Source organism: Gekko japonicus, unplaced genomic scaffold (genome assembly GCF_001447785.1).
Source record: "Gekko japonicus isolate JY-2015 unplaced genomic scaffold, Gekko_japonicus_V1.1 scaffold985, whole genome shotgun sequence".
Classification (NCBI taxonomy): Eukaryota; Metazoa; Chordata; class Lepidosauria; order Squamata; family Gekkonidae; genus Gekko; species Gekko japonicus.
The window spans coordinates 456,992-475,981 of NW_015172032.1; the positions used below are offsets into that span (position 1 = coordinate 456,992).

The following is an 18,990-nucleotide window of genomic DNA, read 5'->3' on the forward strand; positions in this document are numbered from 1 at the left end:
GAAGGAAGGGTGGAAAGAGAAAGAGGAGGAGGAAAAGAGGGAGAGAAAGAAAGAGGGCAAAAAATGGGGAGGGAGGCTCCCCCCATCAAGCCCCCACCACCCACCCTGATCAAGCCCCTGATGCCACCCTGCACCAACCAGGTACTGGGAAAGACGGGGGGGCTCTGTAGGCCTTTCCCTGGCTGTCCGCCAAGGCAAGCAGGCCAGGAAAGGCAGGTGGGGGGCTCTGTAGGCACTCCAGAGGGGCTCTGTAGGGCGCTCCGGAGACCTTCCCCGGGCCCCGCGCAGCAGTGCGGGCCTGGAGACATGGTGCTGGGGGGTTGGGAAGAGCTCTCTAGGGCCCTGCACAGCCGCATGGGCCAAAGACGTGGCACTGGGGGGTTGGGAAGAGCTCTCTAGGGCCCCGTGCAGCTGCACGGGTCTGGAGACATAGTGCTGGGGGGTTGGGGAGGGGTTTCCAGGTCCCCCCACAGCCATGCGGGCCTGGAGAGACAGCGCTGGGGGGTTGGGGAGGGCTCTCCAGGGGCTGTGCCTGGAGAGATGAAGCTGGGGGACTGGGGAGGCCTTTACAGGACCTGGAAAGGCGGGGGGGAGATACAGAACTTACCTTGCTTCTTCTTTGTCCTTCCTGGCTGAGTGAGGGGAGGGCTGCTGGGAGCAGGGGGCGGGGCTTGCTACATGTCCCTGCCCCCTGGCCTCCTCTCTGCCGGAGCGTCACTCCGGTGAGCTCCAGCTCAAAAAGAGGCCTGGTCCTCTGTATTATACGTTCAAAGAGAAAAGCTTCTTTTACAAGCGGATTATCATTTGTTTAGATGTATCAAAGTACCTACAAATATAGTAAGCTTACTATAATGACTCTGTGTTCTGTTGCTTCAAAACTGTTGAGGACTGTGACATGGTTCCTTGTTTTTGAGAAAGGCATAGTATAGGCATTTGGCCTTATGCTGAAAATTAACATTGTGATGTAAGAAAACTGAGAACATAACCCTGTTCAAACACCAGTCCAGCGTGCTTTGTTTACTAGTCCACATTACCTAGCCCCAAAACATGGTCCGTGATCTCACATAAAACTTGCTCTGCTAAACCTAGATTGGAAAGTCCCTTCCTATATTTTGCAACAGTCCACCAAGTGTGCCTCTTTCAGATTCAGCTAATCCACACTCACAAGGTAGCAGCTGAGGACAGATGCCTAGGGTTGCCAACCTCCAGGTGGTGGCTGGAGAACTCCTACTATTACAACTTCTTTCCAGGGGACAGAGATCAGTTCACCTGAAGAAAATGGCCACTTTGGAACGTGGACTCTATGACATTATACCGCACTGAAGTCCCTCCCCTTCCCAAATCTGCTCTCCTCAGGCTTTACCCCCCAAATCTCCAGGTATTACCTAACCCAGAGCTGAAAACCCTAGGCCTAAACCTTGTAGTACAGAAGGGGGGGTGTTGGGGACATATAGGAATATGCTATCTACAAGTGTTTTGCAGCTACCTTTTCTGTGTGTGTGTGGAACAGGATGGAAATCAACAAGAACCCTTTTCAGATTTTATATTCATGTACATGAGCCTGGCTGGCAACTGTACATATTGGGATTATGCACTACTCGCAATGCTCCCGATGAGTGCCATCACTATGTTATCTACTTGCATGTGCACACAGCTTTGATATGTGCAAATCAGAACCCTGTAAAATCCAGTGGTCACTTTGATAGGGTTGCCAGTCTCTCAACTAATGTTTTAGTCTGATTTGTGCATGCAGCTTCCCCATTTTTTTAGCCTCTTTATCTCAGAGGTCTTGGTCAGGCATTCAGTTTTGGTGCTCCAACCACATGTAAAGGGAGCATGCACTACATGTGATCCTCCTGATACATGAGGTAGACTGAAATATGTGGGACAGCAGCACAAAATGAACAGTGGGAAGGGGTAGTCTTTAATGTGAAGGTGCTTCCAGCTGCTGCTGCAGAAGCAGTGAGGTGGACTTGCCTGACCCAGTAGCCTAGGAGGTATGGTGAAGGCAGAATCTTTCAACTTGTCGTATGCCATCCACTGCAGTAGACAGCAGCAGCAGCTCAAGGTCTCATGAGAAAACGAAGGGTATGTATGAGCAACTTACCACAAGGATTTTGAAAGAGCTGTTTCCTTGCCCAGATTTCTTTGTATCTTCTTTAATAATCAATAATATTGTGATACATTCATTTATAAATAAAATAGAGCTTTTAATGAATACTGAGGATTTAAATAAACATCAATAGGCTTTGGGATTTATGAAAAAATGTAAATCAAAATGGAGGTCCTTTGGTTACTTAAATTAGACTATTATGGATTTCCTGATCTGGTAGACAAGGCAAGCCCGATCTCATCAGATCTGGGAAACTAAGTAGGGTTGGCCCTGGCTAGTATTTGGATGGGAATACCAAGGTTCTAATGTGGAGGCAGGCAATGGCAAACCACCTCTGAATGTCTCTTGCCTTGAAAATCCCACAAAATCAGGTGTGGCTTGATGACACTTTCCATCACTACTGAGTCAGAACATTGGAGTCCAAGATGTGGCTTCTTTTGTTTGAATGCACAGTTCTCAGACTAATACATTCCACAGAATCTGACATGGGCTCTTTCCACACAGATAATTTTCCTGGGTTTGATGCTGTTGGGAAATGGGTTTTTTGCCTTATTCCTAATAATATAGCAGTGCTTCCATGCACCATCTGCGTTTTCTCTGACTTTTCTGCCTTATTTCCCAAACCTGATTTGCTGTGATGTTTTGGAAAATATCTCAGCAAAGCCAGGCTGGCTGCTCTGTGGTTGGAAGTCTGGATTTCCCCAGTCCAGCCCACACAGCAGCCATTTCCCCTGCCACAGTTCCCACAACAGCCATTACTCCACACTCTCATGGCACCAGTGGGCATTTCTGACAGTTTTTTTAAAATAGGCTATAGGGATGCCAGCCTCCAGATAGGACCTGGAGATCCCCTGGAGTTACAGCTCGTCTCCAGACTACAGAGATAAACTGGAGAAAATGGATACTTTGAAAGGTGGACTGTATGGCAGTGTACCCCTCTGAGGTCCCTGTCCTCCCTAGCCTACCTAGACTCCATCCCCAAATCTCCAGGAGTTTTCTGACCTGGAGCTGGCAACCCTACCTCCCCACCCCTATACACACCAGTGGCTGGGAGGAGCTGTCAACCCTAGGTTATTGGCATATTGACAGAATGTTATATTACCAATTTTTTTTTAAAATGCAGAAAAAGAAGACCAGGACAGGGAGCTGTCTGGAAGCCCCACTGTTGTGCTACATGGTCAGCTGCAGTGACACTTGGGTTTCCAGAGGGAAGCATTGTCATGTGGAAAATGCCTTGGTAAATGCAAGTGAATCAATGACACCTTCTTAGCTGAAAAGTAGTTCCTAGAGTTATAAAGACCAGTAAAAAGGTATCATTTAGGAGTGCAGACTCTAATCTGGGAGAACCAGGTTTGATTCCCCACTCCTCCACATGCAGCCGCTGGTGTGACCTTGGGTCAGTCACAAGTTGTATCAGAGCTGTTCTTTCAGAAGCAGTCCTCAAAAGAGCTCTCTCAGCCCCACCTACATCACAGGGTGTCTGTTGTGGAAAGGCGAAGGGAAAGGGATTATAAACTGCTCTGAGACTCCTTCAGATAGTGAAGGGTGGGGTATAAATCCAATCTCCTCCTCCTCTCCTTTAATTCTAATTTAGAATTACAATTTCTGGCAGGAAAGCTGACAGAATTTAGGGTTTTAAAAATCACTGTTTGAGCTGATTGTTGTACATTTTAGCTTGAGGGTTCCTCAAACTCAGCTTTTTAAATAAATTTCTTTAGCCATAGATTTTTTTTTTGTCTAAACTGAGATTTACTGAAAGTTATGTAACAAAAACAAAGAACTAGACTTTTGAATCACATGAGCAGACTTATCCTCAAAACACAGTAATTCATCTCAAACGTGTCAGTACTAGAGGTCACACTGGAAACCCTCTAGCTAATCTGCTAAATCACGAACTAAAATGTCCTAGCCTTGAATTTAGAAGTTACCCAGATGTGCAGGAAGAATATATTGCCTCACTTAAAGATACAGGATGTTGCTTAATTCCCATAAAAACTGGGGTGAAAGATAGAACTTGGCAAAATTGTCTTTCCACAAGTTTGAAAAACAACAGTTCTCGCTAAAATGCTTCATGTATCACGGGCATTTTAGATATTCTGCAAATGCCTCAAATTTAATCAATTAAATATTACGGAATGCATCTGCAAAGCTAATATGTCATCTATTTGTTCCATTGGCCTAAGTAGACCTATATATCCATTTAACTCAAATCAGCTGCTTAAGCCTGTGGTTCCCAGATAACAGACATTCGCAGATACGGACAGCAATCCTAAACAGGTCTACTCAGAAGTAAGTCCCATTTTATTCAAAGGAATTTACTTCCAGAAAAATGCTTTTAGGATTGCAGCCTAAGTTAAATACCTGTAATACCATATAGCTAGCCTATCCTTGAAATTTTATCCAGATTACCTATTATCTGTCCTAGCAGGATATTCCAGTTTCTAATAATAACATACACAATTTATTGTGCTCTCTAGCTCTGAGGTTTTGGGCTTGCAATCTCATGAGCTTCTTGTGAGTTTCAGTACTCTTTTAAAAAAAAAATTGTACTACAAAAGACCTAGGACCATTCAGACATCACACTCAGCAGCAGTAGAAAGTAACAACATGCAAAAATCCATGTAATTGTTAGGCTTACACAGGCCCATAGCTATAGTGGGACATCTTGAGGCCGCCGCACCCTGACTTACCAACCAGACCTCCCAACTTTCCATCTAGCGAGGTTATTTTATTTTATTTTCCGCACGCACCATGGCCATGCCGAGCTGTTGCCCTGCTCTGCCTGCCAGCAGTGTACCGCTGGCTGGCTGCAGGCGAGGCACACCACAGGGCACATCTGCCCTCCAGCCCTCTCTCACTCACTTTTTAAAAACTTTGACTCTCTCATTGCTCCTGACACAGTGCCCCCCCAACTTATGTAAATGCCCCACCCTTGAAGTCAAAAACACTGGCCATGGCCCTGGGCTTACATGTGCACCTTTGTTGGATAGAGGACTGTGGTTAAAAAGTAACTCTTGTTACCCACCATGACTGTAGGCACACAGGTTAACCAGAGTTAGTTTTCCCATCATTAAACAGGATCCTAAACCTGAGAACTATCTGCAGAGAGGATCAGGCACTAGGAAGCATAGACCAGACTATGGGAGGTCTCGTTTGTGTAGTGAAGAGATGCTGATAATAAACTTTTATTGTTCTTTACATTTTGACTCAATCTCTTTATTACTCCAAGTAATAGTTGTGTAGATTAGAAGGACTATATTATATGATGGAAAGCATTCCTGAGAAGATGCAAAAGAAAGCAATTCTTAATTTGATTCCCTAAGAATGCCCGCATTGTACTATTAGACTGTGGCAAAAGATTCACACAAAAGCTCAAATTTAAACTGTCAGATTTTTGTTTTGTTCTATACCTATTCAGAGATATATGTTAGTTTTCTGAACAAATCCCCAGTTTCTCGGGGGGACAGGGGACAGAAGGCCATGTGAACGGGGAACTTCTAAAGAAATCAAATTGGATTTTCAATGCTTATTTTTAAAAATCAAAGTTTTGCACAGATTTTTAATTTTTTGTTGTTTTCACTTAGTGGTGAACTAATTTGTGCTTTGGATTCACTGCCATGAGGTAAGTTTTGTGTGAGCAAGAAGAATATGGAAATCACTGAGGAAGGAATAAAATTAACAAAGAAGATTTATTTACCTACAGGCTGTTTTAAAGAACAGTTCAGCAGCACAGGTCTCAGGCAATCTCAGGAGAAGCTTGACTGAGCCACTTAACCTAGTTATAACTTCATCTGAATTACTTTTAACGCTTGTGGTTGCCAGCAGGCTTTCCCTGCCTAGTCACCACTAGGTCGGATCCTTTCACACACACACATACAGAGGATCCCACCCACATCAGCCTGCCCTTTCCCAAAAATCAGACTACACAGTACAGAGACAGGCTTCACGGGTATACTGTCCTCTCTCACCAGTAGAGGTAAACCTCTCTACCACCTTACCAGACAGAACTATCCTTTAAACTGTCTGCTCTCCTGCTGAGGCAGACCCAAACTGACTATGGCTGCGCTTCCCTCCAGTCTTCCACACACACACACACCCCAAGGTGATTGGATGCTGGAGCAGTGTTTCCATAGGCTCGGCAGCAAAACGGCTGGTTGGCAGGAGCAGGATAGTCTCCTGTCTATCACATGGACCCAAATTTCCTTTGGCACAGGGCTAAAAACAAGCATTTATCAGAGCAGCTTGGTGCTTAATGACAAATCCCACAGAGAATTAAAATGGAAAGGAAATTTGTTTTCAAGCTTCTAAAGGGATTAAGATAAATAGCATGAAAATATTTAAAGCCAAAAAAATGTACTGAAAGAACTTTTATAATATAAAAGATTAACTGCATAGCATGGGGAAATACTTCAGTAACTCCAGCCAGCATCATAGATGAATGCATGGTGTTATAATAGCAGAAGTGGTTTGAATGTAGGACTATGGTTGTCTTTTTGCCTGTTTTTGAAAGTCTGCATTTCTCTAAAAACTGGACATTATCATGCCATACACAACCTTGTTTTTAAAGAACCAAATCTGGTTTTGAACAAATCTGTTGATGGTTTGGGCTTGATTTAATTACCACACCATAGCAAACTATGCACCTGTTTGTTCCAACTATTAGTCAAGGTGACACAGGAAGCGCTAACAGAGCCAATGTCGTTAGAATATTATTAATGCAGAAGTTAATAGTACTGTAGGTTAACTTTATGACCAATTAATCATGCAACACTTTCCACCAGAGGCACAATACTATACATGTCCATTTAAATTCCGAATGCCTCCTTCAATGACTGCCTTTAAGTTTTACTATAAATCAATAAGCTGTTGAGTTAAAATGAAACTAACAAGTTTGGGAGCAATGATTTAGTGTTCCAAAGCAGGGGCTGTACAGGGTGAGAACTCTCTTACCTCCATGGGAAATGCTTTAAAATTAACAGTGTGTTCAGAACCACGCTGATTTTCTCTGCCCCAGTGAAATCGAACATCATGCAGTTCAAATTCATGTCCCCGAGGTAATGGTCCTCCTGTTAGCACTGCAAAAGGACAAAAATTGCAGTGAGTGACATTTGTAGCCAGCAATTTTCTGAAAACTTTATGAACAGCAACACAATTCTTCCTCTTAAAGGTGCTTTCTACATGGATAGGCTTGGGCGGCATCCCTGTTGCTGGTGTGACTGCTGTTTTATTTGTGGCAATGAGGCTTCCACTTATCAGGTCTCCCCACATTCCCTGCCCCAGTCCCTCAGCAACAGCCACCCACCCACTAGATATTTTTATATCAATAAACAATAAACTAATGAAGAAAACCCCTTCAGCATTTCCCTGTCCCCTAACAGCACTCAATGGGGCAGGAGGGGGAAATGGGAGTGGTGAAATGGTGACCTTTTGACACTGCAGCATCACTTCTGGTGACATAACTGGAAGTGATGTCATCATGTCACAGGACCCTCCAGGAGTCACTTGAAACTCTTGCTTTTTATCAGAGTTTTGGGTGAACCCTACAGCATCCAGCAACATGGTGACATCTCTTCCAATTATGTAGCCAGAAGTGACGACATTAAAATCACTGTTAAGGTAAGTCCTACCACCACCAGACTCCCAAGGATTGCTAGCCAAGGGAATGTTTTCCTCCAATTTTCCTCTTGCAACCCTAGGGCCTTGCAGCCTATGCCTTTTGACTTAGAAGCAAATCCCACTGATTTCAGTGGAGTTTACACTCAGGTAACTGTGCATAGAGTTAAAATCTTTTGCTCTGTGGCTGCAAACTCCTTCCCAGGGCAAGGCTTTATTTTCTTCTTTCCAAGGTATCCTGCTGTATTATTTTATATTCCTGCTATATATATTTATTTACAAGGTAATACAAGGTAGAACAATGTCTCTTGGGTGTACATAGCCACACCATGGGCTCTTAAGTTTTTGTTTATTTTACAACCTGTAGTATATAAAATATATTGTGAAGAGGCTGAATATGATGGAAAATACCTATATTTAAACTTCATTATCCCAGTTGCTGATATTTTCTTAAGCAACTGTATTTTGGGAAGATAGCACTTTTTATGCCTATAAAATACAGAATGTCCTATGTTCTTAGAGCTCATGATATTCATTGTTAAGAGTCAAACCAGCAATATACTGTGCTTGCTAAGTATTAACTATTTGAAAAGCATTAGTACTGGTCTTCAGAAGGTTCCAGGGCACTAGATTTTCTTTTTCTTTGTTTAGTTCAGAAGGATACCATCATGTTTAAATGGGGGAAAGTAAATAAACTTATATGCATCCCGATTTTTATATTCATACTAGGAAAAAGGCCCGTTGTGGAAATAAATACAACGGCCTCTAGAAAGAGGCTCTGGGCGGGTGCCCCGGCCTTGGACATGCAGTGTCAATTTGCTGTGACGACCTCAGCAGGGTATAATGACACTGAGTCCACCATTTTCTCCAGAGAAACTGATCTCTGCTACGTAAAGAACAGTTGTAATTTGTGATCTCCAGTCCTCACCTGGAGATTGGCAACATTGGTTTCCCAGAAGGGAATGGTTGGTTTGGAGGGTGGAGTCTATGGCTTTGTACTTGTCCGAGATCCCATGCCTCCTGAAACCTCACCCTCTCCAGGCTCCATCCCTCACATCTCCAGGAATTTCCCACCTGGAGTTGGCAACCCTATCTCCTTCCCAGCCAATCATCAACCTACCTACCTTTATTTCCCTCTCACTCTTCTCCCTCACACCTGCAGCCTCTCCCGTGCTCTGAAGCCCTGACTGCTACGTCACATTGGCTGTCATACGGGGGCCACCTCAGCAGCATATAAGGATATAGAGCCCACCATTTTCTCCAGGGGAACTGATCTCTGCCATCTGGAAAGCAGTTGTAATTCTGAGTGATCTCCAGCCCTCACCTGGAGATTGGACACATTTTACCTCAGAACAGCAAACTGTTTAGAATGTTAGAGGGAAAAGCCAATCAAGTCGCATATGCAAACGACCTCTGTGTTCCGAGGCAAAGGCCAATGAGGCTGCATATGCAAATAACCTCTGTGTTCTGACTGGCTATGGGGCGGGGGAGAGGAACAGCAAACTGTTTAGAATGTTGGAGGCGAGACTCAAGCAATGCAGCCAGTGGATAGGGACAGATTCTGAGTGACAAGCCAGGGCACCAACCAATTCCAGAGCGTGTGGAATGTTCTAGAGTGTGGAATGTTCTAGAGAAGTGCCACCACCATTCGACTTTTATATATAAGGGAGATGTGCTTGAAATCTCAGCATCATTCTGAAAATATTATGTAAGAAAATAATACTGTAGATTACACTTTATCATTCAATAACCTAGTTTCCTTTCATTGTATTTGCTAAGATTTTTAAAATCTCCAATATCTGAATGCACAAAGGAAAGGACAAAGTGTAATTTCTACAACAAGCAAACACAAATAACAGGATTTTTCACAACAATTCAGCGTGGACCTACAGAACACAGCTCAACTTTTTAAAGCAATAAATGTGACTATGACCAAGAGTACAGTCCAGTACACAATAGGTATTGACACAGATTGCAGTGAGATATACTGACTCGATGGGACAGAAGAGAGAAAGTAAACATAATGATCCTTTAGCAGATAATCGGTTTAAAGGGCTTCTACTGCTAAAGCCTACAATGAGGAAGAGGTGAAGAGAACCCTTAAGCTGACTTCTCCGAAGACAGGATTCAGTCATGTGGCTGTAGTAGAAAGTGGGTGATGAAGTCTTCTCAGTATCAATGAGTAACTTATGAATTAGAATTGTACCTAGAATACACAGAGATAAGTTGCATGGGAAATGCAGGAGTCAAGCTAGGATGATACAAGCTTCCTCTAGTCTAGTGATAAGGAGTGATCACTTTGATCCTGTGGCACTTGCTATCTATCTAGGTGGGCTTCTCTATATTCCTCCATGATAGAAAAAGCAAATGTCACAGGGTAAAAAAGGTCTAATAGTTTAAACTCTTCTTTCAACAGTAGTTATTGGGGGAGGGGAGTTTAATTATGAGTAAGTTGTGGCAGAGCCACAACCTTCCCCATGTAAAATGGGACTATGAACTGCAGCATATATTTGGTCTGAGCAAGTGAACTAGAGGAAGTGAACACATATGAAAGCTATGACACCTAAGCCATGTAGTGTAGACGAATTCTAGGCATCAACTAGCAGAAGTCTTAGAGAGGAGTGGCTTTTAATTAGGTGGGCATGATAGACCCTGCAGTAAAAAAAAGAAAAGCAGGAAGGTGGAAACTGAGGGCAGACTGAATATTCCAGAACTTTCCCCTGATTTCTGATGACATGAGGTAAGATGTAATGAATAAGAAATTGAACTGTCACTGTGATGTAGAAGAGAGGTTTTAGTACAGCGTTTTATTTTAAATTCCTTATAGTTCATGTGTTATACTTTAAAACACTAAAATAAAACCCAACCCAAATTTTCAGGAAAGTAATGGGGGGGGGAATCTAAATAGAGGCCCCGGTCACACAGAAGGTTTTGGCCTGGGAGAGGGACGGATCGGGGGTGCAACAAACAGGAGCGATCTCACCGCAACATCTGGGAAGCAGCGCGCACCCATCCCCGATCCGTCCCTAAAGCCGGAAAACCCGCTGCAAAAAAGAACCACCTACAGAGGAGGACTTACCTGGAATGCCGCATCAAGCGTGGCCGTGGGAGCCGGATTGCTCGTCCGGAGCAATCCAGGCTCCTGGCTGAACTGCGCATGGGCACACATGCGCAGTTCGGCTGCCACACTCTTCCTTCAGTGGCTTCCCCCTGCCATCTGATCGTGCTGGGGAGGCACTGCACGGCGGCTCAGGGGATCTATGTGATCCCGTCGCCGCGTGTCTCTTTTGGAAGCTTTTTTGTGCGCGGGCCCCCCCCCCCCCCCGGTGTGGCAGGGGCTAGAGAATATCGATGCAATCTGTAAAGGAAGCAATAACACTAAATGAAGGGGAAAATGAAAGTCAAGCTTTACACTGTATGTGTAGAAGATTGACTATATCAACTTTTCTCCCAACTTCAGTGTTTGTTTCTTAGAGCTTGTATTAATAATATAATTTGTTCAGTGGGAAAGCTAGTGTGAAACATTTGGAGAAAAAATGTTGAGGTTTCTGGTCTTTACTACTTCCTGCGGAGGAGATTTTTCATAGTCTGAGGCAAAATGCCAATTCTCCTTGGATCCTGTGTATAAAAGCATCACCCCTTGAGGCAGACAGGCTTATTGCTTCTTCACAGTTCTTTCTTCCTTTGATAAAATCCTTCAGTGGAAAAAATGCCAAACTGAATAAAGAAGACTAACTAATTTATTGCAGCAGGAGTTTTTGTACACAAGGGCTTGCTTCATTGGGTGCTCATGCTGCAATGAATCAGATAGTCTTTAAGATGCTACAGGACCCTCCATCTTCTTTGCTGTAACCCACTAATAAGAATACTTCTGAGAAAGTGGATAAACTTTCTGTTTGGTGTCTTGTCTTTGCAGAATATGCACATCTCCACCTGTTGCTACACAAAATGCCTCTCTTCATTGCTGAAAGATTATTTGGAGTGAAGGTATAATTCTATCCAAATATCTTTCATGCTATACTCTCTCCTGAGATAGCAGACTTTTATATGAATGAGCAGTGCTAATTAAGGGTATGCATTCAGCATGAACGGAGCCAAAAAAGTACTAAAAAAATACCTTAGCAATATTTTGGGGGTATCATTTGATCAGCTACCGATGTAGTTGAGCCAATTGCCCCATCTGAACCAGCACAGTCCGGGGCAGTGGGGAGGACAGAATGCATGTAGCTCCATACAGACATATAATGGCACATTTCCCTACCACTCATTTTTTTTCCTTTTCAGGTCTATTGGATCCAAAAAAATATCCAGGATTTCTGAAAAATCCCAGATTCAAATATTATACTGGCATTATGATCCGGGATTTTTTGAGAAACCTAGGGTGATTTCCCACAAGCGTTGCTCCGCACTCACTCCTCCCTTTTGTCCAGATGGTACGTGTCAATTTCACATAAGCTGCTGCGTGGCCGCATTTTGCCCCGCAGCTTCGTGCAATTTTCCCCGCGTCTACTCAATCCTCAAAAAACAGGATTGAGTAGACGTGGGGAAAATCGCACAAAGCTGCGGAGCAAAATGCGGTCACGCAGCAGCTTGTGTGAAATTGACACGTACCATCGGGCCAAAGAGAAGAGTGAGCGCGGAGCAGCACTTGTGGGAAATCACCCCTGGTTTTTTTTCTATTCAATATACCTAAATTGGGGGGTGGGAAGAAAAAATTGCACACCCCTAGTGCTAATGAGACTGATATAATATGAGATTCAGTGTATAATGTGCCTAAAACAACTTCGTTTCTACTGAAAGACCCCAAGACACTAGCAGCAAAGTAATATAGTGATGTCCAGTTTTAAAGATCCTTAATTTCCAGATGTTGTAGTACTGGAGGCCACTTAAGACATTCACCAGATATGGGGGGAAAGAAGAATAAGTGACATGCTTCATCTCCACATACTTCTGGGTCACTTCCAAAGACAGATGATATATACAGATCCAAGGAAAGATGTGTATTCTACCTCTATATCAGTAGAACACAACACTTTGTCATTGAGATACATATGTGCCTCTTCCCTTTGCATCTGGCTGTGAAGTGAGAGGATGTGTAAGTCACTCATACCTCCTCTCCTGCGGCTTCTGAAGAATGCTTGAAGCAACCCTAAAACAGTGCACCAAACCTTTGTCAAAATCTGAGCTGCAAGTTCGTTATGTGAGATCTATCCACTGATAAATTTTCAGCCTCAAAATATTCTTCTAGCCAATTCTTCCCTCTTTTCTTCCAGCTGCTACATAGTATTTAGCAATAAAAGGCCAAGGATATGTTAAATGTTCCACTAGATAATTCTGAGTGCTGGCCTCATATATAGTAAGATATAGAGTTTTATTGTGATGGGAAACACGCCAAAATAGTAAGCTCTACATTATTTCAGAATGGGCTGGGCACATGAAAGGAAGTATGAAGGTAACACCTAGAACTTTATCCATCCTGTCACTGTCCCTGTTAATAACAAGCCCACTGCTGTGGACCAATTCTAGCATTACATTTCCCTCATTCATGAGCTGAAAACAAGGGAAGGAAAACATCTAGTTCTCAGGTTCTTTCCTACAAGATTATCTACTTTTGTAATATACAAAACCTGTTTTTAAAATGGAGGTGAATCTATGAACACATATTTTGAATAGTAAAACCATTGTGGACTCACCTCATTTTTGTTTTGCTACACTGACTGACCATCTTCCGTTTCCTGGGGGAGTTCTTCCATTCAAAAAATTAAATAAATAAATAAATAAATAAAGCTAATGAACCAATGTTAAATCAATGAAACCTGAGGGTGATACTTTCAAAACTTAAAAGACAGACAGCCTGTCCTGAGGTAGAGGACGGAGGTGCAAGACAGGGGAATCAATCAGCATTTAAATCACTTATAAGTATGCTCGCCAAAACATAAGAACATAACAGAAGCCAGTGTTGGATCAGGCCAGTGGCCCATCCAGTCCAACACTCTGTCACACAGTGGTCAAAAATACCAGGTGCCATCAGGAGGTCCAGCAGTGGGGACAGGACACTAGAAGCCCTCCCACTGTTGTCCCCACAAGCACCAAGAATACAGAGCATCACTTGCCCCAGAGTCCCTATCTATACCTTGTAGCTAATAGCCACTGATGGACCTCTGCTCCATATGTTTATCCAATTCCCTCTTGAAGCTGTCAATGCTTGTAGCCGCCACCACCTCCTGTGGCAATGAATTCCATGTGTTAATCACTCTTTGGGTGAAGAAGTACTTCTTTTCATCGGTTCTAACCTGACTGCTCAGCAATTTCATTGAGTGCCCACGAATTCTTGTATTGTGAGGAAGGGAGAAAAGTACTTCTTTCTCTGCCTGCTCTATCCCATGCATAATCTTATAAACCTCGGTCATGTCACCCCTCAGCCATCATTTCTCCAAGCTAAAGAGCCCCAAGCGCTTTAACCTTTCTTCATAGCGAAAGTGTTCCAACCCTTTTATCATTCTAGTTGCCCTTTTCTGCACTTTTTATAATGCTATATCCTTTTTGAGGTGTGGTGACCAGAACTGTACACAGTACTCCAAATGAGGACATACCATCGATTTATACAGGGGCATTATGATACTGACTGATCTGTTTTCAATTCCCTTCCTAATAATTCCGAGCATAGCAAAGGGGGGATTCATGCTGTTTCATGGTGGGGGAAAAAGGAACAATTCTTCTTTTAAAAAAAATGTCGGTATGCACCCTGAAAATAAAAGGAAGCGTTCAGGATTTCAAAAGTTAAAGCCTGGTTCAGACATTGCCCTCAGCAGTGATCCATTTGCACGGTGAAGGAGAAGGTTTGTGTCCGTTCTTTTCACTGTATTCCTTAGCCCTGACCTGGATAGCCCAGGCTAGCCTAATCTCATCAGATCTCAGAAACTAAGCAGGGTCAGCCTTGGCTAGTATTTGGAAGGGCTTTGGCTAGTATTTGGAGGGGTCGTGACCAATGTTCCCTCTAAACTGTGGAGTCTTGTGAGCAAAAATTCTACTTTTTGAGCTACTGGCATTAAAGTTGTGAGTGAGCCATTTGGCTATTATATAAATCAGTTTGCTTTAGAGCCCTCCTTCCTGAGCTAAGAAAAAAAGCTGTGAGCCAGAGGCTAAAAAAACTGTGAGCTAGCGCACACTAACTCAGCTTAGAGGGAACACTGGTCGTGATGCAGAGGCAGGCAATGGCAAACCACCTCTGAAATGCCTCTTGCCTTAAAAATAAGTCTAGCTTGCCACCTACTGGTGCATAACACTAAAAGAGCTAGAACTTTCTGGCTGCCAGACAATCTTATGATCTCCTGGCTATACGACACACAATGCCTGATGATGATTATTATTATTATACTGTATTCCTTAACTAATTTCGGAGGTGGGTGCTCCCCAGAGGAGGCCCATACACAAGAAAGCCCAGTTCATATGATCTGATATAAACACATGAACTGCTAATCTGTTTCTGGGCATAATTCAAAGTGTGGATATTTACCTTTAAAGCCCCAACTAATTAAAGCCAGTTTATCTTTGTGCCCACCTCTCAAGGTGAGATGGGTGATAACAGAAGACAGGGCTTGTCTAATGGCAGAGCCCTGTCTGTGGAATTATGTTTGAAAGTGCACCTGGTGCCTATGCTACTGTCAACAGTTTTATTTGCTTGAATTTTAAACTGAGCTTCTTCCTGATCATTTTATTGTTGATTTTACTGCCTCTATTGTTTTATATACAGTGATTTTTAATTGGCTGTTTTGATTATACTTACCTTGTGCTGTCTACTCTGACTGACAGCAGCTGTCCAGGGTTTCTGGGAGAGAAAGAAAGTTCCCAAAATCTGAGATGCTATGAATGCAACCAGAGATTTTCTGCATACAAAGTGTATGCTCTACCACTGGCTGAGCTGAAACCCTACCCTGACATCCTTTTTTCCACCACCCCTTTTAGAGGGAATAATCACAGAATGAGGATAATTTATGTATGAGTATTGAAGGACTACGGGAGGAAGCATGTAGTCACATGAACATTGGATTGGGTACTATATCTGCATAAATTCTAAGAGGGGGAAGTGTCCATATTTGGGAAACCTGATAACAGTGAGGTTAGCATGTTTTGGAAACCAGGGAAGAGGTAGGAATACCTGAACCATTATAAATGGAGCCAATTCATCCTCACTTAGCTGGTGGGAACTCTAGGAATTCATCCTGACCAACAACTTTTCCTCAGCCTTAGCCCTCATGGGGACAGTCACACTAACTTACAGTACAGGGTCCTTGCAAGGATTACTGAACAAATGTCTGAGAAATATTCTGACTACTCTATCAGAATATGGGAATGATTTTGACTACTTTCAGTACTGTATTTCAACACAATTAGTGGTAGTATTGCTGCTAATGCTGTGATGATGATGATGATGATGATGTGAAGGTCTAGACACATTCTTTTAAAAACCCATAAATTGGGAAAGCATACCTGATTTGGATTTTAAGAGGATCTGGACTGAGTGACCATCATTAATGACTTCACAGTCACGGCATACGACGTAGTTTGGTGATAAACGTACTTCCAGCAGTTTAGGGTCATATTTGGCTTCTCTTGAATTCAGATTAATAGGAGACTGGTATTCTCCATTAGCATCAGGAAAGACTAATCCCCACTCAACTCCTGAAAAAGAAATCAAATCATATTGGGATGAAATGAACAACAAACATATTTCTAAATCCTCACACCTTGTGGGTTGGAATGAAGATTTAGACCAATCACTGTACAGATAAAAGTTCCTAGAAAGTTCTAAAAAGATTCACTCAAATCATTCTGGTCCTTCCAACATGAAGCGAAGCAAAGCAAAGCTTAGGTGCACCATGTCAGAAATATCTGTACACCGGGGAGTACATTTGAGTAAAAAAATTCTTTAGCTCTTCAAGCAAATGACCCATTCTATGGAAGCACATAACCTCGTATTCACCAGCCAACCTGAGCTGGAGAGAAGGTTTCTTTTCAACCACAATCATGTCAACTATTAACACCCAAGTATATCTACATGGTTTTTGTTTGTTTTAGGAGAAATAGCCCTCGGTCACCATATCTCACAAACAATTAAGCAAGACTGTCATATTAAACATCATGACTCTGAGCCATACCCATTCCTTTAGCTATGTAGTGAAATACTGTTTGGATTATCAAAAGAGAGCGAGATTAGAAATCCCCTTAATTTGCCATGGTCTGTGCTCACTGGACAGTGAAAGAGCAACAAAAGCCATTTATCCCTCTCTCTCTCTCTCTCTCTCTCTGTGTGTGTGTGTGTACAGATGGTAGCACTGCCAGGTTCTCAGAGCAACAGTGTTTGAGTTTCAAATACTTCAAGGGAATGTGTAAATTATTTGCACAAAAGCTACTGTTTGCCTTACCTTTTGAAAGAGAGGACTAAATAGAGAATTGCCTCTATAGCTTGCACATTTTTTTTCTTCAATACAAAACATACACATTGTGAACCAGAGGCTAGCATAAATGGGATTAAAATTTGATATGCTCAAATGATACCTGAAACTAGGACAGTATTATCAAAATTCATTGATGGCCAAAATAAATGTGTACTTTACCTTCACACAACTTTCTCTGTCTCACACAAAGAAATGTCTCCCTCCTTCAGACCAGCTAGCAGCTCACAGACTCTTACCTTCCTCATAGCCCCACTCCACGGTCTCCTCTTTCTCAGGCAAGGGCTCAGATTCCTCAATGTAGCTCTTGTCAGCCATTAGCAAGCACTCAGCAGCTACTCTGTCCCTCTGAGCGCTCTGGGTCCCTCTGTGAGGCAGCTTTGCGGAAGTCTGTTCTCCTCCGACAGGCTCTGTGTGTGTGTGTGAGAGAGAGAGAGAGTCAGTGAGTGTATGAGAGGGGGGTGGCAGAGACTTGCTTTGCAGAGCAACTGAGCTTGTGACAGTGTATAACAAACATATACCGGAGTCAAGCTGATTGTATGTATTGCCTTTTAAGTATGAAGGAAATATGCATGCATTTTTGCCATGTGCTACTTGTTTCTAAATGCTGTGGTCTCTGAAATAGTTTCCACCCTGGTTAATAATATCCTATGTACAGTGAAACAGAATATGATAAAAACAGACCCAAACACTGCAGACAGACAAGCAGGCTACAAAGAAAAATAGATGTTTCAGGATAAGATACTAAAACTAGTATGTCCAACTGGGTGGGATGTGTATGTCTTTAGACCTGATATCAAGAACCATATTTTAAACAAACTGATAACAGAATTGTATGGTTGCATGTCCTAGTGCTGAGGAAGGGAAATTTTGAATTTTTGCTTTTACAGTATGGTGTCGGCTCACTGCTTTAATTTTTTATTTTGGTCCTGAAAGCACCAAATACTACTCTAGCTCCTGTAATACAAGAATGATCTTTTATTACTAGACTAGCTTTTGACTTTGTTTACATCTTGTTTTTTCACACCTGGCTGTAAAGATCTGTATAAACTGTTCTATTTCGTAGATGACTCTGGACCTGCAGCTCAGTTGACAACATTGTGGAGCGAGCATTTGGTGCGGTATAACCTGACAAGGGTGATACAAGATATTTATTTACTCTTAGTACCCTGCCTGTAGGTGATTTACACTGATAGAGATCTATGAACTTCATAAAACACTTCAAGTAAAACAGGGTTTAATATCAATAACCCCCCCAGAATTAAAATTAATATGTACAATAATATAACTCAACAAGCTTCAACATCATAAGCCCTAGAAAATCTATCTATCCACCACATTTTTATCCTGCCCTTCCTCCACGAGGTTACATGCATGGTTCTCCTTTTCCACATTATGTCCTCACAACAATCCTTTGAGGTATGTGAGGCTGAGTTAGAATGATTTGTCCAAAGTCATCCAGTGATCGGCCCAGACCTGGATAGCCCAGGCAAGCCCGATCTCATCAGATCTTGGAAGCTAAGTGGGGCTGACCCTGCAAGTAATCGGAAGGGAGACCTCGAAGGAATACCAGGGCTTGGGATGCAGAGGCAGGCTATCATGCCACCTCTCAGAAAAATGTCCAAGCCCCCAGTAGGGGGTCATCAGCAGTTGCCATGACCTCCAGGCATGTAAGCACATACACATGTTTGCGTGCGAGCATACACCCATACACACACAAATACCCACAAAATCATCCAGTGATTTTCATGACTCTGTGGCTCCCCTGGATTAACCACTGAGCAAAATAAGCACATCCTTTGGGTGCCA

General features: G+C 42.8%; 1 protein-coding gene across 1 annotated transcript in view; it reads right to left on the reverse strand.

Annotated features, from left to right (window-relative positions):
* CA8 (carbonic anhydrase VIII) overlaps positions 1-17,549 on the reverse strand; it is a 96,154-nt gene extending 78,605 nt beyond the window's left edge. Inside the window, exons 1-3 of the mRNA XM_015420618.1 lie at positions 17,421-17,549; positions 16,217-16,408; positions 7,064-7,188 (exon numbers count right to left, since the gene is read on the reverse strand). Coding sequence (XP_015276104.1) covers positions 7,064-7,188; positions 16,217-16,408; positions 17,421-17,499 — 396 coding nt within the window. The 5' untranslated portion in view covers positions 17,500-17,549. The remainder of the gene's footprint in view (positions 1-7,063; positions 7,189-16,216; positions 16,409-17,420) is intronic.
* Between the last annotated feature and the right edge of the window lie 1,441 nt (positions 17,550-18,990).